This window comes from Colobus angolensis, unplaced genomic scaffold (assembly GCF_000951035.1).
Source record: "Colobus angolensis palliatus isolate OR3802 unplaced genomic scaffold, Cang.pa_1.0 Scaffold97, whole genome shotgun sequence".
Classification (NCBI taxonomy): domain Eukaryota; kingdom Metazoa; phylum Chordata; class Mammalia; order Primates; family Cercopithecidae; genus Colobus; species Colobus angolensis.
The window spans coordinates 7,450,212-7,477,561 of NW_012123709.1; the positions used below are offsets into that span (position 1 = coordinate 7,450,212).

General features: G+C 42.4%; 1 protein-coding gene across 1 annotated transcript in view; it reads right to left on the reverse strand.

Moving 5' to 3' along the window:
* RYR3 (ryanodine receptor 3) overlaps positions 1-27,350 on the reverse strand; it is a 400,958-nt gene that overhangs the window by 145,185 nt on the left and 228,423 nt on the right. Inside the window, exons 42-46 of the mRNA XM_011932727.1 lie at positions 25,821-25,956; positions 7,358-7,538; positions 6,119-6,230; positions 4,121-4,241; positions 1,597-1,766 (exon numbers count right to left, since the gene is read on the reverse strand). Coding sequence (XP_011788117.1) covers positions 1,597-1,766; positions 4,121-4,241; positions 6,119-6,230; positions 7,358-7,538; positions 25,821-25,956 — 720 coding nt within the window. The remainder of the gene's footprint in view (positions 1-1,596; positions 1,767-4,120; positions 4,242-6,118; positions 6,231-7,357; positions 7,539-25,820; positions 25,957-27,350) is intronic.

A 27,350-nucleotide genomic window follows, 5' to 3' on the forward strand; every position in this document is an offset into this window, starting at 1 on the left:
ATTTCCTGTGATTACTGCAGTCATTCTATCTGTAACACACTTTGTACAACTTTTGATTTGAAAAACCATTTTCTTTGAATGATATACATTTCTCGTTGTTCCTATAAATTATCTAAATTATCAAGTTTGTCTCCTAGAAACTTCAGTAATCATGCTGGGAGAAACAGCTAATCTTCCACATTTATCACTTTAATATACAGAGTTAAAATGAGAAAGGACAGAGCTTTGATTTCAGGAGATTATACGTTTTCGAAAGAGAATGCATGAATATCTATGTGTTAATGAACTGAATATAACACCTTTTTGTTGTAGATGCTGTTTGGACAAACACGTGATTGAACACCAGATACCAGAATAGCATTTGCTGTTTATCATTAAATTATCTGATCAGGAAGCCTGGGGAGATCCCATGAGTTAAGAAAATTATTTTTAAAATCAAATAATTTATAGAAAAGTTCAAAACAACAGCAGTGGCAGAAGCACTGTTTTAGTTATTCAAAAATAATTATTCATAATTATTCATTATGAATAAACAATTATTCACTGTTTTATTATATCAAAACGTTGGGTTAGACTGGGTTATTCAGTATTAGGGATCGTATACTCTAATACTGTCATATATACCATTTATCATCTCCATATCACACGTGGGAATGCAGCTCCCATTCAGGTTGGGGCTTGTATTATTTCCATTTCTGGATAACTCATGCAGGTGGAATCCATCCAAGTTAAGGTATTTGCCGCTGACAACCCATCACAGAGCTCAGATTTCTATCTCTGTTGGACACCAGGTGGAGCCTTTGAGAAATCTTCTAACCAAAAACAACCCTAAACTGGCAAGATGATTTTTAGACTTACACTGATCTAGTTTGTCTTTTCTCCTTGGACCTAGGACTCCTGGTGTACCTTTTTCTGCTTAGTTCTGACTTGTGGCATCCTGTATCTGGGTTTTGTAACTCTAGGGGCCTCCTCTCTTGATGTTTGTTGATGGTGAACTACCTTATCTATCTCACCCTTGATTTCCAAACTTATATTTGCCTTTGTCCTCATGTACTGACCTTTGTCATGCCCCTCACTTCAGACCTATCCATCCTGGTGGTCAGTATATGAAACTACGAAGTGAGAGTAGGAAGAATAATGTCAGCCTATAATGTTGCCAGACAGCCTTTTTCAAAGGCAATGGAGACGTGGTCTCACCAGAGGGTGATTTTGTCCCCCCAGGGGACATCTGGTGATACCTGAAATTGATTTTGGCAGGGATTCGGGGTGAACTGGGGTGCCACTGATACCTAGTGGGCAGAGGCCAGGGATGTTGCTAAATATTCTAAAATGCACAGGATAACCCCTTACAACTTACTGTCACGGTTAAAAAAACTGCAATTGAGGGAGTTGGATTTGGGGTCAAATTTACCTATATCTAAGTCTCTGACTCAATAAATTACCACCTTCCATTTCATGGTACCTCTATTTTCTCACCCATTAAAGTAAGCTATTAAAATGTAATTGGTGAGTAAACAGAAAATATTTGCTTCTAAGTCCAACATTACTAATTTTACAATGATGGGAACAATAATTTTTGTTATTTTTGCAACTTACTGTATCTAGAGAGGCAGAAGCTCTCAGGTCAGGTAAAAATCCAACCTCCAGCAAGTGGAGCAGAAAAGTTTGATCCTTAATGCCATACACACGGTCCAAGAACAGCACCATAGGTGCCTTGTGGTCAGGGCAGAAGTTGGCCGCCATATCTGGTTCACTGACCGACCCATCTGAAAGACACATAGAAAATGTAATTTCCCTTTTTCTATCTCCAGAGTCTCAAAAGGTAACACAGAGCTTGTCTGTCTACAGCTTGTTCTCCTTATAAGCGACAGGAAGTTTGGAAAAATACAGATTGAGTATCTCCAATCCAAAAATCTGAAACCTGAAACGTACCAATATCTGAAATTTTTGGGCACCAACATTATGCTCAATGGAGATGCTTCTCAGAGGATTGTGGATTTTCAGATTTGAGATATGCAACTGGTAAGTATAGTGCAAATATTCCAAAATCCAAAAAAATCCAACGCACTTCTAGTCCCACGCATTCAGGAAAAAGGAATACTCAGCCCGTACAGCGCTGTGCTGAAGGCAGCTTGTACTTCGTTGAAAAGCCAGTTTAAAATTCCAGCCAGTTGTTAAACATGCTCATTATTAAAAATTAGAATTTACAATTAAGTAGATATTTAAAAAAGGTAACAAATACTAGAACTCCTTACTTCCTAATTATTTCACGGTGAACTATACTCTTGAGGTTTTCTGCATCAATTGTATTTGTGTGTTGGAAATAAGATCTCATGGTGTGCCATGTCCATTCTCTTCCCAACTCTGTGTTCAGTGACATTACATTGGTAGCTTGAAATTGGCCATGGTGAGAATGCTTACGCTACAGAAATGGGCAAATGCTAGGATTGGGGCTTGATTTATTGCTTTGTTGATTTGAAACATAAGTAAGCGAGGGAGAAAACATTAATGAAGGCAGATTAAGTTTAATATGTCATGTCTGTAGTTATTACATCATAAATAGAACAAACTTCGAGGGTATCTTGTTGCAATATTTGGAAATAATCGTCTGATTTAGGTGAAATGTAGATCAGGTCATCCAAGAATTCTAACCTTAATTAAGAGGTTCGAAGGTGAAGTGGGGAAATACTATGAAGAAAATAAAAGCTGGTTGAGCTGGAGAGTAAAGACAGGATTTCGAGTGAGGACAGAAAACAATCTTCCTCTTCCTGTTTTGTTTATACTAAAAACTAGGAAAGAGGACCCCCAAACGAACATGCTATAGCCACAGCATATTTAAACACTGTACTGGAAAGGTATGGGACTTCATAAGGAACCCTGAGAGGCACAGAGATTAAGTCTGAGCCACCCCGGACCCTCGTCCTGCCCAGGAATCAGCGTCAGGCTCCAGAGCCAGAGAGAAGGGGCCTTCCAGACTGTAGGCTGCGGCCTCTCCTGCCCCGTGTACCAGGCGGAGCTGGGCCTGAAAGGCTGAGACTGACTTCCTCTCACACATGCCTGGTGTGGTGGGATGTTAGTTGGTGTTCTGTGTTTGGGAAACACTGAGTTCAGATCTAATTTGCTTTATCTTAAGTTTTCTCAGACATTATTGTTTTACTGTGCTTATACCATGTGATGTGTTCCACAGCATTTCCTAAACTTATTTGACTCCAGCCTGCTTATTAATATGTACACCTATTAGTATCTCCCACAGAAACCTTCTGTGGAATATCAGTTTGGGAAACATGACAACGGTTCGAATCATACGTTTTCAATTCCTCCATGAGCCTGGATAATGGGTGGGGTGACTCAGAGAAACAACACTTCGGGGAGAGTGTTAAGTTTTGCAAAGATAAGACTGACTGATGTCAAATGTCACAGGTAGCATTGGGGGAAACAGTTTATGATCCTCAGCCATGAGGCGTGCGACTGTAGCTGGAGAGTCTGTGTGGGGGCCTGTCTGTCTGTGCCCCAACTGCCTACACAAGCTGGGGGAGCCAGAGGAGAAGGAGAAGGGAGGCCGTGGGGAGAGCTTTTGCTTGTCCCATTCCGTCAGCCTCCCTCACAGGGTTGGCGTGCTCACAGGAGGACAGCGAGGTCTGTCTGTACCTGTGGGACACAGGGACACTGTCTTGACACAGAGGAGAGAGCAGACTGAAGTCATTACTTCCGAATTATTTCACTATGAACTCTACTCTTGAGGTTTTTTGCATCAATTGCATTTGTGTGTTGGGAATACAATCTAATGTGCCATGTCCATTCTCTTCCCAGCTCTGTGTTCAGTGACATCACATTGGTGGCTTGGAATTGGCCATGGTGAGAAAGTTTATACCATGGAAATGGGCAAATGCTAGGAGTCAGGACTTGATTCATGGTTTTGAGATTGCTTCTGGAGAAGACAAGAGGGCAGCTGGCTAGAGCCTAGAGGAGAAAACTCACCACAGGAAAAGAGCAAGACACTTGCCCTGTGCAGCCTGCCCTGCGAGTCAGGGCCGGGGGCCATTGTGCTGGGGACAGAGTCCTGCCCCGAGCCAGTGGCTGCTGGGAGACTGCTGCTTCAGCCTGCAGTCACTCCCCTTACCTTTGTTAAGGGAGGGCAGTTTCAAGGGGATGCTGATGATCCCAACCAGGTCTTCTGTGGGGACCAGGGAGCGCAGTATGGACCTGATCCGGATGGCTTCCCCCTTTCCTGTCTGGATGAGCTGGAAGAGAGGGTGGAGAATGACATGAGATAAGTGAGGTTCCCACACCTCGCTCCACCCCACCTCTAAACCTCTGGTAGTAAAATGGCTTCAGGGCAGGGGTCCATTTCCATGTTTCCCTAATTGCTACAGACACTTGTGGCCACAGGGAAAGAGGAGAGTGGTCTCTTGATTTTCCAGAAGAGGTGCTACTGAGGAAATAACTGACTGAAGAGGTTGCTAGATTCCTTTGCTGTTATTAAAGTGGCCATGAGGTTGTGGTATCAGGTCCCAGGAATAAGTACACGGCCTGCTGGTGGCTTCTCAGTGTGACTGCACTGCCGGAAGCTCTTGGTGGCCACGACAGAAGTGTGGACAGCGTGGCCACAATGCCAGACTCTAGAATTCTGTTAAACGTAGAAATGGGTTATGAATTTGAATTTCTAAGAGTTTGATTAATGCTGGGGATGACGAGTGGTCAAAAAGGGTGTAGAGAATGTCAGAGAGAACTTGAGGAGCTCAGGGGCGTTATCCGGGCATGAATAGCCTGATCCACCCTGACACTGATGAACCAACCAGCACGCACAAGGGTGTGCATGCATATCCCCCTGCACATGCAGTCTCTGGCTGGGTGTAGCAGGCGTTCAGCTGGGAACTGAATGTCATAGCTCAGGGTCAGACAGTCCCCAGGTGGGCTGGATGGTATGCTGAGATACGATGCTTGGTGCCACCAGGGAAAGCAGAAGGCCTGCCCACCCACCCTGGTGCCACCTCCATCCCCAAGGGCAGAGAAGAGGAGGCTGGCGATGATGGCATCCTTCCCTCACCATTGACGGGGCAGGACCCACAGGAGGGGTCCTGAGAAGGTCCTGAGAAGGGATGTATGCATGCGTATGTGCATGTGTGTGTGTGTAAGGTGTTGGAGCAGACAGGCAGTAAGGAAGGAAGAATGGGGCACCCAGATGGGGCTCTGGTGAGCTATCCCATGCCGCCTTCTTGAGAAGAAGCAAACTATAATGTGCTTTCTGACGTGATGAGAGGTGATCAGGAAAGCTAGAGTATGAACACACAGGGGTTCCTGACCCTCCCCACCCCCGCCAAGACTGTAGAACACTCGAGTGTTTTCTGGGCTCCCTTTCAAGTTTCCTGCATTTGCTTAAAGGCACAAAAATGGAGAAACAGGCCTATGTGGGTAAGGCTCCTTTATCATAGCAGGAATTGGAATCCTAGGAATTCAGATCAGCCTCCCTTATCAAGATTTAGAGTTGCTTTTCATAGGAAAAGCAGCTATTTCCTCTCTTATGATGTCAGACCTTATATGAAATAAGGCTTCTTCTTTCAGCCCTCAGCAGAGGTGAAAAAAGGAAGGAAAAGAACACACTTTTTAGTTCAAAACCAGAAGTCTGAGAAGACATCTCATAAAACAGAACCACCCTTTTGTGATGTCTGCAAAGCTCTACCTCTGGGGGAAACAGTCAAACACCAACCACAGGAAGTCTGCCTTCCTGGGGCCTAACGCCACAGTCGTCAGGGAAGGGATCTTCCACATGGAGAGTTCTGTGGCCATGATCCAGAATCAAGCTGCTCCCATTTTGACCAAATTGAGGTACATCAAAACACGATTCTGGGAGGCTTTTGAAACAAACTGTGCAGAGGACATGCTCAACTAGTACCACAGAGAAATCACACAAGACAGGGATCTGCCCTGGAGTCCCTCCCTAGAAAGCAGCAGAGTCAGGTATCAGAGGTGGAAACTACTTTTGAAATTAGCTAAAAGGGACCTAGAAAAAGGCATGTTAGCAAATGCCAGAGACGGAGGAAGAAATGAGGTTCAGGAAATCTACAGTGTTCTTGGCGCAGGTTTCTCAAAGCTGTTCTCTGGAAGCTCTATCACTTACGTGCATTTCAGGAGCACAGCGGCCCAGTAGATCTATAAGGGCCGAATAAAATGACATAATTGCATTGCCCATATGCACGATTTCTTCTTCCTCTTCATCGGCCTCCGTGCTGCTGAGAGAACCAACAGAGGGGAGGTGTGAGGAAGGCTGGCAGGCACTGCCATACTGGGAGACACAAGTAGATTGATATGGAAGCACTCTGCTCTCCTTTCCCTTGGAACCTCATCTTCCTCTAGAAATCTACAAAGTGGTTTCATTCATTAAGCTCAAGGAACCCAAATATTTGTCCATGACATTCACAGGATCCCATGAATCTTAAGGCATGAGTACCAACATGAGCTGATCACAGACCATAACTCCTACCAACCTTTCAACCCCTTTTTCTTCCTGTGAGGGGAAGATCCAGGGAGAGCACGCTGGACCAGGAGTCAGGAGGGCTCAGTCCCTGTCTTGGCTCTGTTGCTAATAAGCTATATGACCTTGGGTCTCAGTTTTTTTCTCATGTTGCTTGAGGAAGTGGGGAAAGCATATGTGTAGGGTCCTTTCCAGCTCTCCCAGGTCTGATGACAAAGAAAAAAGTCAACCATCTAAAGAGTTTCTGCTGGGTTATACCCACTGTCTAGATTTCAGGGTCTCATCTAAAGGCTGTGATGAAGAAAAGGACATGAACATGAGACTTGATAAAGGGAAAGTAAGACAATCAGACAATCTACCAACTATATCCTTAACATTTAAATAACATTATAGTGCTCTTTCCACATTCTGCAGCTTGCATTTTTTTTTTAAGAAGTCAAATCAAAACACTTTCTTAATTAGTTCTCATGTTTTCAGAAGAAGAAGTGGAGGCACGATCTGTTTTTACAAATGAGGTATGGGATGAGACACTATGGGACAAAATACTGAAGGAAACATGCTGAAGTTAGACAAGGAGTAGAACCTTGGTTCAGGCCTTTGCCTACTACCCCATGGTGATGCTACAGGGAGGCTAAGAGTTTGCCCACTTTGTGATTTCCAGCTGCGCTGAGCAGAGCAGAGAAAATGGAAGGGGTGAAGGTGATGCTGATCACTACGCTTACTGAGAGAGTCAAGACAACCCTGTGCTTGATGAAGTATAAATGTTTTAGCTGTAACTGTGAAGAACATGTGCTTTCTCTATTACCTCCTAAATCATCCATATGCCAACAATATCTGAGAGCTCACCAATTGTATCCGTGCCGGAAGGCATCTCCTTTCACTTACACTTCTCTTTTGTATCCTTGAGAGGGGAGGTCAAGCGTGGGGTTCTCAGAGATCTTAATGGCACCCTGCATGGCCGCCAACAGTCCGTTTCCCCCCTCACCCCGCAGCGCCGGGCCGAAGCACTCTGGGCGTCTGATGAGCAGCTTGACCACAACGCTGGCATTTTCTTCCACACTTTCACCTAAGGGAGAAAGGCACTGTTTCCTTCTCAATGGAAAGCACAACCCCAGAATTGATTTCTAGTTGATGAGGCTGGGAGAACAGTATTTTGTTCAGCTTATCACCTACTCTTTTTTTGGTTTAGGTCAGTCCAGTGGGCAGTGGGAGTGGAGAAGGAACTAAGACATCTGTAACTGATTGTGGTCAGTTAGTTATAAACCCCACTCACTGCACTCGAACCAGCCTCATCTACTCTTAAGACCAGGAGTTGACACTGATGGAGAAAAAGGTGGCTTTGATAAATTGGGTCAGGATCTGTTCATTTAAAGTATTAAGATCAACCATCACAGAACAGGTTTTTACTCTTCAGCTCAGGAGTTTGTACTGTAGAGATTATTTCCATATATTTAGGTCCTCAGAGGGCAGTTAATGAACTACTGAGTCTACCCTGGAATACTGATTCATTCACAAGTGACTTAGCGAACAGAAGAACTTGACATCTGTATTACCTCAGCGAGGGCATATGCAAATCTGCTTCCTTCCTCGAAAGGAGGTAAGATGGCTACTCAGCTGGTGTGCTTCAATTAACGTTTGGGGAAGTGACATATCAGCTTCTGATTGTGTTACCCTCATACTCTCACAGAGTCTAATACCTACCCTAGGACAACCAGGTTTGTATGGATAGTCTTCAGGTCATTTCTGGAATCACGTATCCAGATGAAGAATCTGCTTGGTAAAGTTTTATTGGTTATTCCTAAACTCGCTCTGTGGGAAGGCAGAGGTTGGAGAATTGTATTCTGTGGCATTTGTTTTTGGATGAACCAGATAACGAAGAAAGCGTCTCATTTCCTGATAAAGTGATTAAGGATAGCCATTCTTTTTTTTTTTTTTTTTAATTATACTTTAAGTTCTAGGGTACCTGTGCACAATGTACAGGTTTGTTACATATGTATGTCTGTGCCATGTTGGTGTGCTGCACCCACTAACTCGTCCTTTACATTAGGTATTTCTCCTAATGTTATCCCTTCCCCAGCCCCCCACCCCACGACAGACCCTGGTGTGTGATGTTCCCCATCCTGTGTCCAAGTGTTCTCATTGTTAATTCCCACCTATGAGTGAGAACATGCAGTGTTTGGTTTTCTGTCCTTGCGATAGTTTGCTCATGTGTCTGTTGGCTGCATAAATGTCTTCTTTTGAGAAGTGTCTGTTCATATCCTTTGCCCGCTTTTTGATGGGGTTGATTTTTTCTTGTAAATTTGTTTAAGTTCTTTGTAGATTCTGGATATTAGCCCTTTGTCAAATATTTTATTCTCAATAAAAAAATATACCTCTGTCTCAGATGAAATCCTAATTTGTATCTGAGAATTCATTTCTGAGCCAAGACTCAAGGGCGAGACTTTTTTCATGTTGTATTAGCTAAAGCCTAAAGAAAAACTTCTCTACGGAATGATAAGAGGTACCTCATTTGTGTCTGAGAATTTATCCCTGAACCCAGTACTCAAAGGCAAGACTTGCTGATGTTATGTATTGCAAGCTTGAAGAAAAACTTTTCTACAGAATCACAGGGTATTTCTTGGAGAACTGAGAGATAACAGAGGTTATAATGTGATACGCTATTGTATTATTTATTCTTGTGCAAAAAATTACCTCAAATATTGGCAGGCTAGAACAATAAATGTTATCTCGCAGTATTTGTACAGGCCAGGGATTTTGAAGTGGCTAAGCTAGGTGGTCCTGCCTTGCGATCTCCCATGAGGTGGCAGCTGCTGTCTTCTGAAAGCCTGTCTGGGACTGGAGCTTCCACGTTCACTCACACAGCTGTTGGCAAGAGGCCTCAGTTGCATACTGGATGTTGCGTGGAGGCCTCAGTTGCACACTGGGTGTTGGGTGGAGGCCTCAGTTTCTTACCATGTTGACCTCTCCACAAGGCTGCTTGAGTGTTCTCATGATGTGGCAGCTGGCTTCCCACAGAGCAAATTATCCGGAAGGACAGCAGAGCAGAAGCCAAGCTGCCTTTAACAACCTGGTCACTTATTGTCACTCTGTTATATCCTATTCATTAGAAGTGAGTCATAAGTCCAGCTCACATGTAAAGGGAGAATTAGACTCTGTATTTTGGAGGGAAGAGTATCAAAGAATTTATAGACATATTTTGAAACCATCTTAGCAGTTTAAGTTCTATTTAATAAAACATTTTATGAATCAACTTAGAAGTGTTGGGAGTAAAGCATTTTTTTTAAGAGACAGGGTCTAGGGTCTGGCTGTGTCACCCAGGCTGGAGTGCAGTGGCGTGATCTCAGCTCAGTGCAGCCTCACCCTCTAGGGTTCAAATGATCCTCCCACCTGAGCCTCTTGAGTAGCTGAGACTACAGGCACATGCTACCACAACTGGCTAATTGCTGTTGTTGTATTTTTTTGTGAAAACCGGGTTTCACCATGTTGCCTAGGCTGGTCTCAAACTCCTGGACTCAAGGAATCCTCCTGCCTTGGCCTCCCAAAGTGCTGGGATTACAGGCATGAGCCACCACACCCTGGCAGAGCATCTGAATGAGAACCCAGAAAAATCTAACTTCTTGTTCCAGCTTTTTAGCTCATCACTGTGTGAGTACGCACACTGCACAATCTCACTGGGTCTTTCCCCTGTTCAGATATGCATGCTCTATCTGGTTTTAGAGTGACTCTGTTAGTCTAACTCAGATGCAGGGATCTTTCCCATTATGCTCAGAGGAATGGGGATGGGGTGGGGTGGCAGCTGAGCTTGCTGTCTGAATGCTTGAAAGTAACTCAGGCTCACCTCTCACACTAAACTCAATCTTGAACATACTGAATGTGTCTCACAGCCCTGGAGAGTCTACCTCAGACCACAGGTGTAGTCCTGTCCTAGAGCTTGGCTTGCTGACATCCTCTTTTATCACTCAAGCTTTTGCACTGTGGGCAAAATCCAACATTGTAAGCACGTACCACTCTAAGTTTTAGAATTGTGTAGCTCCATCCAGAAAAAATGTTATTAAACTGAATTTAAACAGCTAATCAGCTTCCATTCATGGTTTTACAGCTCGATCCTTCAAGAGTCTAAAATTTGTGTAAAGAACTTTGTCTTCGAGTTCTAGCCAATGTATCACACATCCAAAAACAATCGGTTTTTATTAAACCAGAATCCATGTGAAGAAAATTCTCAGGAGATACTAAAAGGGTAAAATTATCATAATAATGGGATGGTGGAAAGAATCAACACATTCTGGAAAAAGAGAAACCAAAGAGAGCTTGAGAGACACTACAGTTTGTAGAAGACCTCAGAAAAGGGTATGATGCCGAGTGCTGTGCCCATGCTCGCCTACCAGTTGGGCCTACCATTTATACCTAATATAGTCTACTCACAGGAAGGACACTTACAGAAAAGCACCAGGAGAATCTACATTGTTAAAAGCCAGTGGTTTCAGACATAGATGTATCTCACAGTTCACTAGCTTCGAATGGTTTTGGCCTCCAGTACTTATCAGGTAGCACATACATCAGCCCTCTCAGTTGTAATTTCTCACTACAAGAATAATAAAGCTAAAACACTGACATTTTAAATATAAAAAATGGAGGAAAAAACCCAACTCTGTTAATCAAGCTTATTTAAATACCATACTCAGATTCTTTCAGTTACCTGGTGGAAATGCTTGCAGGTCAGTCACCGATTTTACCAGCATGTTGAATTCAACTTAGCTTTCCCCACAGTGATTGGTATCATGAAGTTGGTGGGAATTAAAACCACAATACGCAGAAGTTGAAAAATCAGACTGTGAGTTCTACATTGAGCTTTCGATTGAAATTCATTTGCCCAATTAGCCTTATTTTATTCGAGTCTCAGGCCTTCAGAACTGAACTAATTGGGTCTGTTCCTGCAAGTGACCCAGGAAGCCAGCCCTTGACTACTGGATTGTGGACATCTGTGGAGAATGCAGAGCACACTCTAAGAGGAAGGAGCTGAAGTGTAACCATTGCTGCTAATTAGACACGGGACCAACCAAAAGAATTTCCAAAGGCTTCCCAAGGCAGAGAGGATGGCATGATTAGGAAGGAGAGACAGTCTCTTCCCAATTACCTGTAGCTCAGCAAGCTTGACTGCTAACAAATCCAATGTGGTAAAGCTAGATACTGACCTAGAGGGCATTTTTCAAGAGGGAAGAGAGAGACTTGAGGTAAATCAGTTTTGCTCAAGGGCTTGCAACAATGCTTTTTGCTTGAGTTCTAATATGAATAATGAGCTTAATAACAGCATGAATGTTCACAGTGCCTTTCTTCAAAGGTTTCAACCCTGTCTTCATGTTACTATTTTCTTTTCGATACTTCTCAACAGTTGGATGGAAATGGAAATGATTCTCCCCCTTTTACCCTGGTAAAACACTCATACTCACCATAGGGACAGTTAGCAGGGATACAATTATTTAGTCTTCAGCCTATCACTTTTCTCACTCTCTCTGTTCTAATTCTAGTTTCTGTTTTAAAGTTTCATTGTCTGGAACGCTGTTCTTCTTCCCATTCTTCTGATGTAAACCCTCAACTTAGGTAACTCCATTTCATCCTTCAGGAGGAGCTTAAACATGGGAACCCCAGAGGACCCATTCCTCTCAAACATCCTGTCCTCTTCCTTTGTGCCTGCTTTCCCTGTAAGACTGTACATGCCATAAGAACAGAACCCTGTGTCTGAATTATCTAACACTGTGTGCTCAAGGGTCTTGCTAACATCTGGCATATCACAGGCATTCAAAGAATATATTTTTTCAATAAGTCAATAGACTTCATTGAGACTCAACGTAGAGACTTGAAATGACTGGATGGAAAACCAAAGGTGGCTACCCATTGTTGCATTATCCCACGCAATTATCAGCCTCTGTTTACAAGAGCCTGCATCATCTACTACCTCAGATTTCAATTAGTCCTAAAGAAAAGAAACATATTCTCAATCAAGTCCCACCTCAGTAAGAGAGAACACAGGGCTCCAGCATGAATGAATGTACTCACACTCATTTAATTAATTTAGAGAATCAGAGGGGCAGGATAATGGCCAGGATCCAACACCTCTTTTTGCTAAATGCCATCTTTGATAGGGTGCCAGGCAACTTGTATGAAGTAAGTATGGCATGTCCAAATAGTAAGGACATACCATCTTCTTTTTAGGGCCTTCCAGCCTGGGAAGGGATTAACTGGAGATGTGTCTATGAACCACTGTGATAGCACAGAGAGCAAACCAGGAATTGTTTGCCCATTTACTAATGAATTCAACTATCCATTGAGTCCACACTACACGCTAGTAACTGATCTAGAGACAGCAGACAAGTAGTGACAAGGACAGTCAAGCCTGAACCCCAGAATGAGACTAGTGGAACAGAACTACCCCAGCAGACCTGTGGACCTGCAGCAGAGCTTTCCCACCACCTTGCAGATATGTAAGAAATAAATGCTTATTATTTTATGCCTTTGAGATTATGAAGTTATTATGTAGCAAATGCAGGCTGATATAAGAGAGTAGAAGGAGGGAATTCAGTTTCTATGCAACTTAGAGTGGCCCAGGTATAAGATAATAACAACTTGGAGTAGGAAGTGGCCAGTGGAGATGGAGAGAAGATAGAGTTCTGATATCTTTTAGATGCTGAATCAACAGAACTTGCTGATGGACTGAATGTGGGAATAAGGAAAAAAGTTGATTTAAGGATGCTCTCTAGACTTAGTCTGAGTATCTGAAAAGTTGGTGGAGCTAGTTAAGGAGATGGAGAATCCTCACGGAAGGACAGGTTTTGGGTGGTAATTACATACTCAGCTTTAAGATGTACAAAATGTAAGATGCATATGAGACCTCCAAGTAGAAATACCAAGTAGATAACCAGGATATACAAGTCTGGGGCTCAGGGAAGAGGATAAAGCTGGCAAAATACATTTGGGGATCATCAGTGTATACATGCAATTCAAAGCCAAGGGACTGCATGAAATCATGCCAGGGTGGATGGCGCAGTAGTAGCCCAGATATTCTGAAGACCAGTATTTAATCACAGAATTGTGCTAAAATTTTGCCCACATGTCTAGAGTTTGGGTCTATGTGGGTTTTTCATGCAATATGCCAAATAAAACTTGAATGCAATAGAAACCTGGAGTCAGAATTGAGGTGTGCTTTGACAAAATACAGGCATTCTCAACAAGATGATGAAAATCAGCCTTTGATGAGCACAAGGGTCATAATACTGCCATTCTGTATGAATAATGTTGATGAAGCAGATTTTTTTTTGTTTCATTCAGCTTAATTCCATAGTTTTACTGAAGTATCAGGCTTCGTTTACTACTCTTATCTATGAAATGGTTGATGAGACCCACATACATATATTAAGTAGGTTCTGGACTTTTTTTTTAATTTTATTTTTTAAATTGACAAGGTTCTGGACTTTTGAGTCCACTGCCAAGATACTCAGTTACCACTACCACTGGAATCCCACAGGGGCCTTAGAGGCAAGCCGCTGAGAAATTCGCTCAGGGTGAAAAGAATGTAGTTGACATCCTTTCACCCCAGCCAGCTTTCCTCATTTTGGTGCTCTGGACCTAGGTTTCCCATTGGCTTCTTTATTTGAGGAATTTATTTTCTATTACTGGTAGTGTTTTGACTGTCTACTTATTTCTGGACTTTGATACTGTTTCACTTTGAATTTTTACAGATGGAGGCACACTTTCTTGCCTCTGTCACTATAAGCCCTTTACCTGTCCAGTAGATTTTCTTTCCTGTTCTCAGGTGTAAAGATTCCAGGAAATCCAGTGGGATAATGAAGAAGGGGGGGTATGCAAGATTGTACAAGCTTTATACCATGGCTTGAATGATGGTGCCCCCTCCAAAATTTATGTTGACACTTCATCCCTAATGCAACAGAATGTTATGCCATTCTTGCATTGCCATAAAGAAATACCTGAGACTGAGTAATTTATAAAGAAAAGAGGTTTAGGCTGGGCGTGGTGGCTTATGCGTTTAATCCCAGCACTTTGGGAGGCTGAGGCGGGTGGATCACGAGGTCAGGAGATCGAGACCATCCTGGTTAACATGGTGAAGCCCCGTCTTTACTAAAAATACAAAACATTAGCTGGGCATGGTGGCGGGCACCTGCAGTCCCAGCTACTCAGGAGGCTGAGGCAGGAGAATGGTGTGAACCCGGGAGGTGGAGCTTCCAGTGAGCTGAGATCACACCACTGCACTTCAGCCTGGGCGACAGAGCGAGACTCCGTCTCAAAAGGAAAAAAAAAAAAGAAAAAGAAAAGAGGTTTAATTGGCTCATTGTTTCTGCTGGCTGTACAGGAAACATGGTACCAGCAACCGCTTGGTTTCTGGTGAGGCCTCGGGAAGCTTTTACTCATGGCAGAAGGTGAAGTGGGAGCAGGTGTCTCACATACAGAGAAGGAGAGAAAGAGTGGGAGGAAGGTACCACACACTTAAGCAACCAGAGCTTATGAGAACTCACTAGTGTGAGGACAGCACCAAGCCAAGAGGCATCTGCCCCCGTGATCCAAACACCTCCTACCAGGCCCCACCTCCAACACTAGGGATGACAATTCAACATGAGATTCAGAGGAGACAATATCCAAACCACATTAAACAGTATTAAGAAGTGTGGCCTTTGGGTGAGCAAAGGATGTGAACAGACACTTCTCAAAAGAAGACATTTATGCAGCCAACAGACACATGAAAAAATGCTCATCATCACTGGTCATCAGAGAAATGTAAATTAAAATCACAATGAGATACCTCTCACACCAGTTAGAATGATGATCATTAAAAAGTCAGGAAACAACAGGTGCTGGAGAGGACGTGGAGAAATAGGAACAATTTTACATTGTTTGTGGGACTGTAAACTAGTTAAACCATTGTGGAAAACAGTGTGGCAATTCCTCAAGGATCTAGAACCAGAAATACCATTTGACCCAACAATCCCATTACTGGGGATATACCCAAAGGATTATAAATCATGCTGCTATAAAGACACATGCACATGTGTTTATTGCTACACTATTCACAATAGCAAAGACTTGGAACCAACCCAAATGTCCATCAATGATAGACTGGATTAAGAAAATGTGGCACATATACACCATGGAATACTATGCAGCCATGAAAAAGGATGAGTTCATGTCCTTTGTAGGGACATGGATGCAGCTGCAAACCATCATTCTGAGCAAACTATCACAAGGACAGAAAACCAAACACCGCACGTTCTCACTCATAGGTGGGAACTGAATAATGAGAACACTTGGACACAGGATGGGAAACATCACACACCAGGGCCTGTTGTGGGGTGGGGGAGGTGAGGGATAGCATTAGGAGAAATACCTAATGTAAATGACGAGTTGACGGGTGCAGCACATCAACACGGCACATGTATACATATGTAACAAACCTGCATGTTGTGCACATGTACCCTAGAACTTAAAGCATAATTAAAAAAAGAAAAAAAGAAGTGTGGACTTTGGGAGGTGGTTAAGTTATAAGGATCTCTGCCCACATGAGTGGGATTAGTACACTTATACAAGGGTTTAAAATTGAAGGGATATTCTCTTGCCCTTCAACTGATTCTGCCATGTGAGTACACAGTGTTCCTCCTCTCCAGAGGATGCAGCAACATGGTACTATCTTGGAAGCAGAGAGCAGCCCTACCAGACATCAATCTTTACTGGTGCCTTGTTCTTGAACTTCCCAGTCTTCAGAGCTGTGAGAAATAAATTTCTGTCTTTATAAATTATCCAGTCTCAGGTATTTTGTTACTGCAGTATAAATGGACTAAGATACCTTATAGTTAGTACAAAGGTATAACATAGGTGTTAAGAATCTAACTGCAACTAGCCATATCTCAAATGTACCTTATATTCTACCTTCTTATCACTCTAGCATGATGTGTCTCCTGAGTACAACATTGCGATGTTGTTCCTATTTGTCTTAAACTGTTATTTAAATCTTTTGCCACTGGTTAATTTTTCAAGAGTTTGCTGAATCTTTTCAACTGCTTTATAAATTTGAGAACAAAACTATGTCTCACACATTTAGCCTTAACCATGCCTAGTCTAGTACCAATCACACTGAAGAATGGTTAACATGCCCTTTCTGACTCTAAAAACATGAACACAAGGGCAGAAATAAACCAGATGATTCTTAAGTGTCTACACCTTATATACCCTTCAAAGCTGAGATGACACTTTGTACTCTCAACCCGAAAAGATGTATGTCTCCCAGCACAACAGTCTATCCATAGGCTCCCCCATAGGACTCTGTTAAACTATATCCATTTATTTCAAGATGTTATTCAACACTTGCCTTCTTCCTTATGCATCCCTTGACTAATTCTACCAGATTCCAACAAACACCATCATTTTGGCATGCCAACAGTCCCATGTGTCACTATGTAGGTAGGTGTGGTTGATTATAAGGTTTTTAGTAATGATTCCACACATGTTTCTGACCACTGTACTTGGGTTTTCTCTGCTTCTTGCTTTGAGTTGCAGGAAGTGACTTCTGGGCATGACTTCTAGAGCATCACATTTCATAGCCCCTGATAGACTCTTCACATGTCACATGATGGATGCCCAAGTTATGCCCGCTGATAATAAATCTACCCAGGAAAGCAGATTCAGCAAAACTAGGAGACATTATGCTCCTTAAACTAAGTTGGTAGTCTGGGGAAGATATCACTGTAACTCTCCAAGGACGCTAAGAAAACACAGAATAACTTTTCCCTTTTCTTTTGGATAGGAAATCTTTTCCTTCTCAGAATCTACAATAGGAAGGGATTAATCACAGACACCTAAACACATCTCTGCTTAGCCTGGCTACAGTGTTCGCAACTGCCAGGAAAATAGAAGTTTATTGACTTCATTACTTTCAGAGTTAAACACAACCCCAAAATTCTCAACAGCTAATAAAAATAAAGAGAAGCAAATTACATGCCTTAAAACATTTTCTTAAAGACAAATATTTAAGAAGATTTACTACAAACATTAAGAAATAATAGTAAAATAATGTTAGAAAGAGTTTTCTCATTCCATTATTTTGATATACTAAAAGTTTTGATTTGGCTTAAAATTTTTAAAATTAGCACCAAACAGTGATTAAATAATACGACAATTTTTGACAAGCTCAAAGGAGAAAATGTTGTTTTTCCTTGTTCATTAGGAAGACAGGAAGACAACAGTGTACAACAGTTCATAAAGTTTGGCCTCTGTAATCAAACTGCTTGATTCAATTTCTGGCTTTACTTTCCATTACCTATGAGACTCTGGGCAAGGTATTTAATCTAAGCTTCAGGGTCTTCATCTATAAGATGAAGATAATTGTATCCACTTGTTGTGGTCTGAATATTTGTGTCCCCCGACCCCCCAAAATTCATGTTGAAATCCTAACTGTCAAGGTGACAATATTAGGCAGTAGAGCCTTTGGTGGGTGATTAAGTCATATGGGCAGCACCCTCATGAATGGGATTTGTGCCATTATAAAAGAGGCCCCAGAGAGCTGCCTTGCCTCTTCCACCATGTGAGAACATAGTGAGAAGGCACCATCTATGAACCAGAAACCTCACCAGACACTGAATCTGCCAGCACCTTGGTCCTGGACTTCCCAGCTTTCAGAAGCGTAAGAAACAAATTTATGTTGTTTATAAGCTACCTTGTCTATGGTATTTTGTTACGGCAGCCTGAACAGACTAAGATGCTTCCCTCATTGGATTGTTGTATAATTTATGTTAATATATGTAAAAGTGTTTGGAACAGTGCCTGGCACATGGTAAACGCTCAGTAAGTGTTAGCTGTTATCATCCTCACCACAATCCTCGCCACCTGCATCATCACTCACCATCATTCACCACTCACCCTTATAATCCTGTATGACCATGCACCACCCAACCATCATATCCCATCATCACCATCATTACCCACCACCATCACCATGTCTACCTTCACTAACCACCACCCACCTCAATCACCCTACAACTCACTATAGCCACTGACCAACTATCATATTCCACTATCACTAGCATTATCACCATTCATCACCCAGTATCACAGCTCCCACTACCACTCACCATTACCCACCATGAACACCCCTACCACCCACCATCGTCTACCACCACCCACCATGAATGCTCCCATCATCTGCCACGATTCCTTATATCACTTCGATCTTTCATTGCTGAGCAGAGGTCACAAAAGTATCCAGAAAGTCCTTTGGAATCACCTTTTAGACAGAAGGACTTATAAAGGGCTTTGAGATCCCAAAGAAATCTATTTGTTACAGTTTTCCCATTTCAAATGCCCTACCACTCTCATAAAGGTCATGAACAACAACTATCATAACTACAAGTTTATAAGGTTTCCAGCACTGAGCTAATCAGAGTTTTCCAGGGATTATTTCATTTAAGCCCCGCAACTCTGTGAGGCATACATTATTATCATCTCTGTTTTACACATAAAAAAGCACTGAGGTAAGGTATTTTGACTAACTTGCTTAAATTCACACAACTAGCAAATGATAGAGCCAAATTTGAACCCAGGATACTCCATTCTCTAGCCCAAACTCCTCCGTACATTCTGTTGTGATTGAGCCACTATTCCTCCTCCTAAGTATTCAGAAATATTCTCATTTTTCTTTTTCATACTCTCCATATTTTTTTTCATGCCTTTGCCTGTGGCAACCTACTGTGAAGCATTTGAACTACCGATGGACTGCAAATCTACTTAGTTCTAATCTGTTGATTGACGGATTTCTATCCTATAAATTCAGTTAAGGGTATCTCTATATGGGTATCGTACACAGAAAAATCAATACAATGTGACCCAAGCCAAGCTTATTACTTTCCATCTCAAATCATTTTGCTTCTTCTGACATCTTTATTTCTTTCTCTCTACCCTCAAATCTCTAAGCTTCAATGTGACCTCTGTACCTCTGTTCCTTTTCTCTCAACATACCTAGGCTCAGCCATCATCACCACCATTCAGTCCTTGATACAGTTTGGATATTTGTCCCTGCCCAAATCTCATGTTGAACTGTCATCCCCATGCTGGAGGTGGGGCCCCGTGGGAGGTGTTTGAATTGTGGGGGCAGATGCCTCACGGCTTGGTGCCGTCTTCACGATAGTGAGTTCTTCAGAGATTGTGGGGAAAAGAAAGAGAGATCAGACTGTTACTGTGTCTATATAGAAAGAAGTAGACATCAGAGACTCCATTTTGTTCTGTATTTGAGATGCTGTTAATCTGTGACCCTACCCCCAACCTTGTCCTTGCAACATACATGTGCTGTAGTGACTCAAGGTTTAACGGATTTTGGGCTGTGCAGGGTGAGCTTTGTTAAACAAGTGCCTGAAGGCAGCATGCTTGTGAAAAGTCATCACCATTCTCTTAATCTCAAGTACCCAAGGACATGTACACTGCCAAAGGTCGCAGGGACCTCTGCCTAGGAAAGCTAGGTATTGTCCAAAGTTTCTCCCCATGTGATAGTCTGAAATATGGCCTCGTGGGAAGGGAAAGACCTAATCGTCCCCCAGCCTGACATCCGTGAAGGGTCTGTGCTGAGGAGGACTAGTATAAGAGGAAAGGTGGCCTCTTGGCAGTTGAGATAGGGAAAAGCATCTGTCTCCTGCCCCTCTATGGGAAATGGAACATCTCTGTGTAAAACCCGATTGTAAGTTCTGTTTACTGAGAAAGGAGAAAACCGCCCTAGGGCAAAAGGTGGGACTTGCTAGCGCAATGCTGCTCTCTTTATGCACTAAAAAGGTTTATGTTTGCATATGCATATCTACGCACAGCACTTTTCCTTAAACTTATGTCACAGAGATCTTTATTCATATGTCTTACTGCTGACCTCCTCCCTACGATGATCCTATTATCCTGCTACTTCCCTTTTTCTAAGATGGTAAAGATAATTATCAATAAATACTAAGGGAACTCAGAGACCAGTGCTGGCACGGGTCCTCTGTATGCTGAGCGCCGGTCCCCTGGGCCCACTTTTTCTTTCTCTATACTTTGTCTCTGTGTCTCATTTCTTTTCTCAAGTCTCTCGTTCCACCTAACGAGAAACGCCCACAGGTGTGGAGGGGCAGGCCACCCCTTCAGAGATCTGGCCATTTAAAAGTGTGCGGCACTTCCTCCTTGCCCTACGCCTGCTTTCACCATATGATGTGCCTATTTCCCCTTCACCTTCTGCCATAATTGAAAGCTCCTGGAGGCTTCATCAGAAGCCAAGCAGATGCTAGCACCATGCTTCCTGTAAAGCCTGCAGAACCATGAGCCAATTAAACTTCTTTTATTAATAAATCACCCAGTTTCAGGTTTTTTTTTTTTTTATAGCAATGCAAGAATGGCCTCATACTGAAAATTTGTACCAAAGAGTGGGGTATTGCTATAAAGATACCTGAGTATGTGGAAGCAGCTTCAGAACTGAGTAGGCAGCAGAGACTGAAAGTGTTTGAAGTGCTCAGAAGAAAATGACAGAAAGTTTGAACTTCTTGAAGACTAGTTAAATGGTTGTGACCAAAACGCTGACAGTGAAGTCCAAGCTGCTGAGGTCTCAGATGGAAATGAGGAACTTATTTGGAATTGGAGCAAAGATCATGCATATTATGCATTAGCAAAGAACTTGGCTGCATTCTGTTCGTGCCTTAGGGATTGGTGGAAGTTTGAACTTGAGAGTGATGACCTAGGGTATCCTGGTGGAGGAAACTTCTAAGCAGCAAAGTGTTCAAGAAGTGGCATGGCTGCTTCTAACAATCTATGTTCAGATGTGAGAATAAAGAAATGACTTAACGTTGGAGATTTATTTAAACAAGAGCAGAGTGTAGAAGTTTGGAAAATTTGCACCTGGACATGTGGCAGAGAAAGAAGCTTTTTCAGAAGAGGAAATCAAGTGGCAGGTAGAGCAACTACTTACTAGAGATATGTGCATGACTAAAAAGGAGCCAAGCACTAATATCCAAGACAGTGAGGAAAAGGCCTCAAAGGCATTTCAGAGACCTTCACGGCAGCCCCGCCCATCACAGGCCCAGAGGCTTGGGAGGGAAGAATTAATTTGTGGGCCAGGCCCAGGGCAGCCTCATGACATTGCCCCCCATATATCCTGGCTGCTCCAACTCTATCTGTGGCTCAAATGGGCCCAGCTATAGCTCAGGCTGCCACTTTGGAGAACACAAGCCATAACTCTTGGCAGCTTCCATGTAGTGTTAAGCCTATAGGTATGCAAAATGCAACAGTGGAGAACACTTGTCAGCCTCCACCTAGATTTCAGAGGATGTATGAAAAAGCCTGGGTCCCCAGGCAGAATCCTGCTGCAGGGGTGGAGCCCCACAGAATACCTCTACTAGGGCAATACAGAGGGGAAATATGGGGTTGGAGGCTCCATGCAGAGTCCCTCCTGGGGTACTGCCTAGTGAAGCTGTGGGGAGGGGGCTACCACTCTCCAGACCCCAGGATGGTAGATTCACTGGCATGCCTTTAGTCCCAGCTACTTGAAAGGCTGAGATGGGAGCATTGCTTGAGCCTGGGAGGTCGAGGCTGCAGTGAGCTGAGATTGCACCACTGCACTCCAGCCTGGGTGACAGAGCGAGACCTTATCTCAAAAAAAAAAAAAAAAAAAAAAAAGGTATGGCACCTCCAGCCTCTCCACTCTTCTCTCTCTTCTTCCTGCTTTCACCATGTGACATGCCTATTGCATCTTTGCCTTCTGCCATGATTGGAAGCTCCCTGAGGCTTCACCGGAAGTTTAGTAGATACCAGCACTATGCTTCCTATAAAGCCCGCAGAACTGTAAGCCAATTAAACCTCTTTTCTTAATAAATTATCAAGTCTCAGGTATTTATTTATAGCAATGCAAGAATGGCCTAATACAGTCCTATGAATTCCACCTCTGTAATTTCTTTGAAATGTATCTCTTCCATTCCCTTTTACCAACACCCTAATAATTTTTTTTTTTTTTTTTTTTGAGACAGAGTCTCGCTCTGCCACCCAGGCTGGAGTGCAGTGGCCGGATCTCAGCTCACTGCAAGCTCCGCCTCCCGGGTTTATGCCATTCTCCTGCCTCAGCCTCCCGAGTAGCTGGGACTACAGGCGTCTGCCACGTCGCCCGGCTAGTTTTTTGTATTTTTTAGTAGAGACGGGGTTTCACCGTGTTAGCCAGGATGGTCTCGATCTCCTGACCTCGTGATCCGCCCGTCTCGGCCTCCCAAAGTGCTGGGATTACAGGCTTGAGCCACCGTGCCCAGCCAATAATTTATAAACTCATTATTCTAACCTGAGCATAGAACCCATGGGTGGGTATCAACCCATCAGTCTCTCTTCTGTTAAAAAGTTTTGCAGTTCTCTACACACTGAATCAATACTAAATTTTCAACTTGGCATTTAGGTTTTCCCCATTACAACCACCTACCTTTTAAACCTCATGTCTTACCATTGCCATCCATGCAGCTACCCTCCAGACTGACAGATCATTGGGTATCTTAGTCTGTTTTGTGCTGCTACAACAGAATATCAAAGACTAGGTAATTTATAAAATATAGAGGTTTATTTGGCTCATGGTTCAGGAGGCTGGGAAGTCCAAGATCAAGGGGGTGCACCTGTTAAGGGCCTTCTTGCTGCATCATAACATGGCAGAAGGCATCGCATGGCAAGAAAGTGTGCACAAGAAAGCAAGATATTGAACTTGTGGCCTCAAGCCATTTTATAATGGGCATTGATCCATTCAGGAGGTGTTAGGTCCTCATGACCTAACACCTCCAATTAGGCCCCATCTCCCAACTCACGGGATTGTTTCTAAAACATGCTTTTTAGGGGACACATTTAAACAAGAGCATTAGGTTTCCTAAGCGCAGCATGCTTTGGCCTTTGAGCCACTGTACATGCTGCTCCTCAACTGAATCTATGTATTTGGAAACTTGACCTTTCAAAGCTTATCTCTAACATCACTTCCTCCATTAGGCCTTTTCTGATCTCCTCAGTAAGTTTCCCCTCTTGAACCCCTTCAGTGCTCTCTCCCTGCCTTACTCCACTTATTTTTATTGTAGTGATCTCTGTCCATGTCTACTCCCCTTAAAAGACTGAAAATTCTTTGCAAGAAGCCGACATCCTTTGCCAAAACTAGACATGGCTATTGTTAGATATGAGTTCCAAATTTCTTTTCAAAGAATTAGTATGTCCGTATGTCCAATACTTTGTCTTCCAGTTTTAAACTTCCTCATAAAGCAAACTTTTTCGATTATCTACTCCACCCTGACTCATTCTGATCATCTGCTCCACCCTAACTCATTCCAATTACCTGCTCCCTGCTCTGTCCTGACTCCCGCCAAAGCACTCACCCTGTCATTCTATTTAAATTAGCCAGTGGGAATTAGTTTAGCCTGTGTGGCCTAACCCTAGCCAATAGGGGAATGACACAGCAGCAGGGGCCATATGCATCAGAAATAAGAACCCCTTTCCCTCCCTTGTCCAAATGTGAGCTCACCATTGCTCCATCTGTAAGGGCGCACCCTTCTATAGAAGTACCTTGCCTTGCTGAGAATTAAAAAGAAAATTTTATATTCAAGTGCTATTTCTTTTGCGGCATCGAAACTTTATATACATAACACTATTACAGAGGCAAAATAAACATTAAACTAAAACCCACAAACGTTTGTATTGATGGGTCATTTTGCCAGAGTTTGTTGCATTATAAAATTGTAATGCAAAAAATATATTGAAAAGATATAAAATAACCTGAAAACAAAAGGGATGGACCAAATATTTTGGTGCAGAGTTTAGTTCAATATGGGTGTACCTAACCCACAAAAGCAAGTGTTAGAATTTAGGCAGTCTGGGTAGAACAAGAGCCAGTGGATTCCTTTACCTACACAATCCAGGTAGATGGTCTCATAAAATGACTCAAAAAGCTCTTGATCTTGACTGTGAAGGTGACCAAGATGAATAAATTGGTCCTGGCTTGATCGGATTTATCTGCAAACAATCTATTTATATAATTTGGTGAGCTGTATAAATTCTGAAAATCCAGTTCATACACCCACAAATTTGCTTTACTCCTACATTAACTCTGCATTAATTCTGGACATGTGATGATTTGGATACAAAGTGAACCAGGCTATTAGAGGATACTCTAAAACTGCCCTCGAGAGAAGAAAATGGAGGTTAACAAAGCTGGTGATAAATACAGAAGGATGCAGTGATGAATACACGGAGAGAAGCAGAGAGAGTTGGTTAGGAAGTTGGCTGGGTGGGTCCCAGGGGAATAAAACACAACCACCTCAAGGCCTGCAATCTAACCAGGACAAGGAGAAAAGAAAACATTTAAATATTAAGACTATATTTAGTAGTATAAATAGTATAGCTTAGTATGTTGAAGAAAAGTAAGCAGGTGAAATGGGAGGGTAGAGACACAATAAGAAAAGCACTTGGGAATATAATGATCACATTATGTCAACATATTTTGAGACAAATTCTTATACCTAGAACAATTAGCATGATTGTGTGTTAGCTGCAATCTCTCTTTGAGATCACCTAACCTGCTTAGTACAATTTGTTAGCCTGGAACCCCAAACTGAGAGAAGACAGAGGGACTATAAGTATAATGTCAATACAAGTGAATTGGTATTATAACAAAAATTCTTAGGAGACAAGGCTCATTTTCAAGAAAGTACCCCACTTATTTTACATAATATTCAGCATATCATTCCAGTGCAACTAAAGAATTCTGGTAGTGTTGGAATTCACTATAAATGGGAGGTAGATTGTATTATGAAGAATAACATTTAGGGTTGCTATAGCAATTTTTTTCTCCTGGGAGTTTACTTATCTTTTACGGCTACTCAATTATACTTGATTTTATTCATTCACCCATCCATCCATCCATCCATCCATCCATCCATCCATCCATCCATCCATCCAACAAACAGTCCAGGGATCTAGATGCACATATGCATTTAGCTCTGTGAAACAGATGAGGTATCAACTGTGATATTCATAAGGTCCCCTTTTACAGTGTAGAGAGGCGACATGTCCAACCTCGGGCAGTGAGTTTCTTGCTGGATCTAGGACTAATGCTCAGTGCTGTGTTCACTTGATTCTACTCTTTATCTTTATCTGGCCTGATTCTCTCTGAAATTTCTCTTGCCAGCCACCAAACCCCTGTGATTCTCCCGGAGATTTCTCTTGCCAGCCACCAAACCCCTATTTTTAGATCAGAAGCAATGGAAAGGATATCCTTTTCCTTGTACGTATCCATGATCATGCTATTCTGGGTATAAAAGGTATGGAAAAATGTGGGACTCACTGTTCACGAAGACAGCAAACCTCAGGAAGGACAGGTAGCGTTCCCCTTCGATGGGGTTCCAGCCGACGTCAGGGTATCCTTTGGCCAGAAGCATGGGGCAGCTCTGCAGGCCACAGCCTGCCAAGTAGGTCACCACCTGCCAGAAACAGTACAAAAGTGTTCTCTCACACGCATTAGGATGGCTATTAAAAAACACACCTCAAAAGATAACAAGTGTTGGCTGAGGATGTGGAGAAGGAGGAACTCTTGTGCACTGCTGGTGAGAATGTAAAATGGTACAGCCACTGTGGAAAATAGTGCTAGAGATCCTCAGAAAATTAAAATCAGAATCAATATCAGAATTACTTAATTCTGATTAAATTAAATTAATTCTGATTTAATTAAATCAGATTAATTAAAATCAGAATTAATGATCCAGCAATTCTACTTCTGGGTATATACCCCCAAATAATTGAAAGCCAAAATGTGGAAGCAGCCCACGTGGCCACTGATGGATGAATGAACGAATAAGCAAAATGTGATATATACGTACAATGGGATATTCAGCCTTCAACAGGAACAGAGTTTTGATATATGCTACAATGTGACGAACTTTGAGGACACACGCTAAGTGAAATAAGCCAGTCACAAAACGACAATACTGTACCATTCCATTCTTATGAGGTAATTCGAGTAGTAAAACCCATAAAGACAGAAAGTAGAATGGCGGTTGCCAGGGACTTGGGGGAGGGGAGGGAAGAATGGAAGGTTATTGTGAAATGGGTCTAGAATTTCAGTTTTACAAGATGGAAAGAGTTATGGAGATAGATGATGGTGACAGTTCAACATTACAAAAGTACTGAATACTACATATACAGTTAAATACACAGTTAAAAAATTTCAAGATCGTAAAATATGTATTTTGTATATTTTAACAAAATAAAATCTAAAAATAAATCTTACACATATATAAGAAACAAAAAAAGAACTGCTCAATTTTTTTTTTTTTTTTTTTTTTCATTGAATATGAGGCCTGTGAAATTTTAAGAACTGAAAGGCTTCCATTTCCCTAGAGGCTAGAAAGAGTCTCCAATTCATTTTTTTGTTTCCAAGTAATTAACAAGATTGATTATCATTGTTATGTAGGAACACACCATGTACTGTCAGTTCCTGGTTTTTCCAGTTCTGGCAAGAGGGAGCTGTCGTTTTAAAATAAGCCTAGCTAGCATACCTCTGGGGAGATAACAGTGCAGAAAAAGAAGGGCCCTTTGGGGGCCGCCCATGTTCATTTGGCCACGGTATTGCAAGGCCACAATATTCAGTCACTGATTGACCCAGAGTGGGTCCTTGAGTAATCAGGGGAGTCTACTCTAGTTCTGCATCCACAACAGCTGTCCAAAGTCAAAAGCCACGATGTTAAGGTTGGGATGGCCAGAAAAAGAGATCCTCATCCTTTAAAGACTGGGATGGGTAGTGGTCTCTTTGCTTCCAGGTTACTAGACACTCATCGTGAGATCTCTGTGCTAGGATCTTATAGACGATTTTAGATTC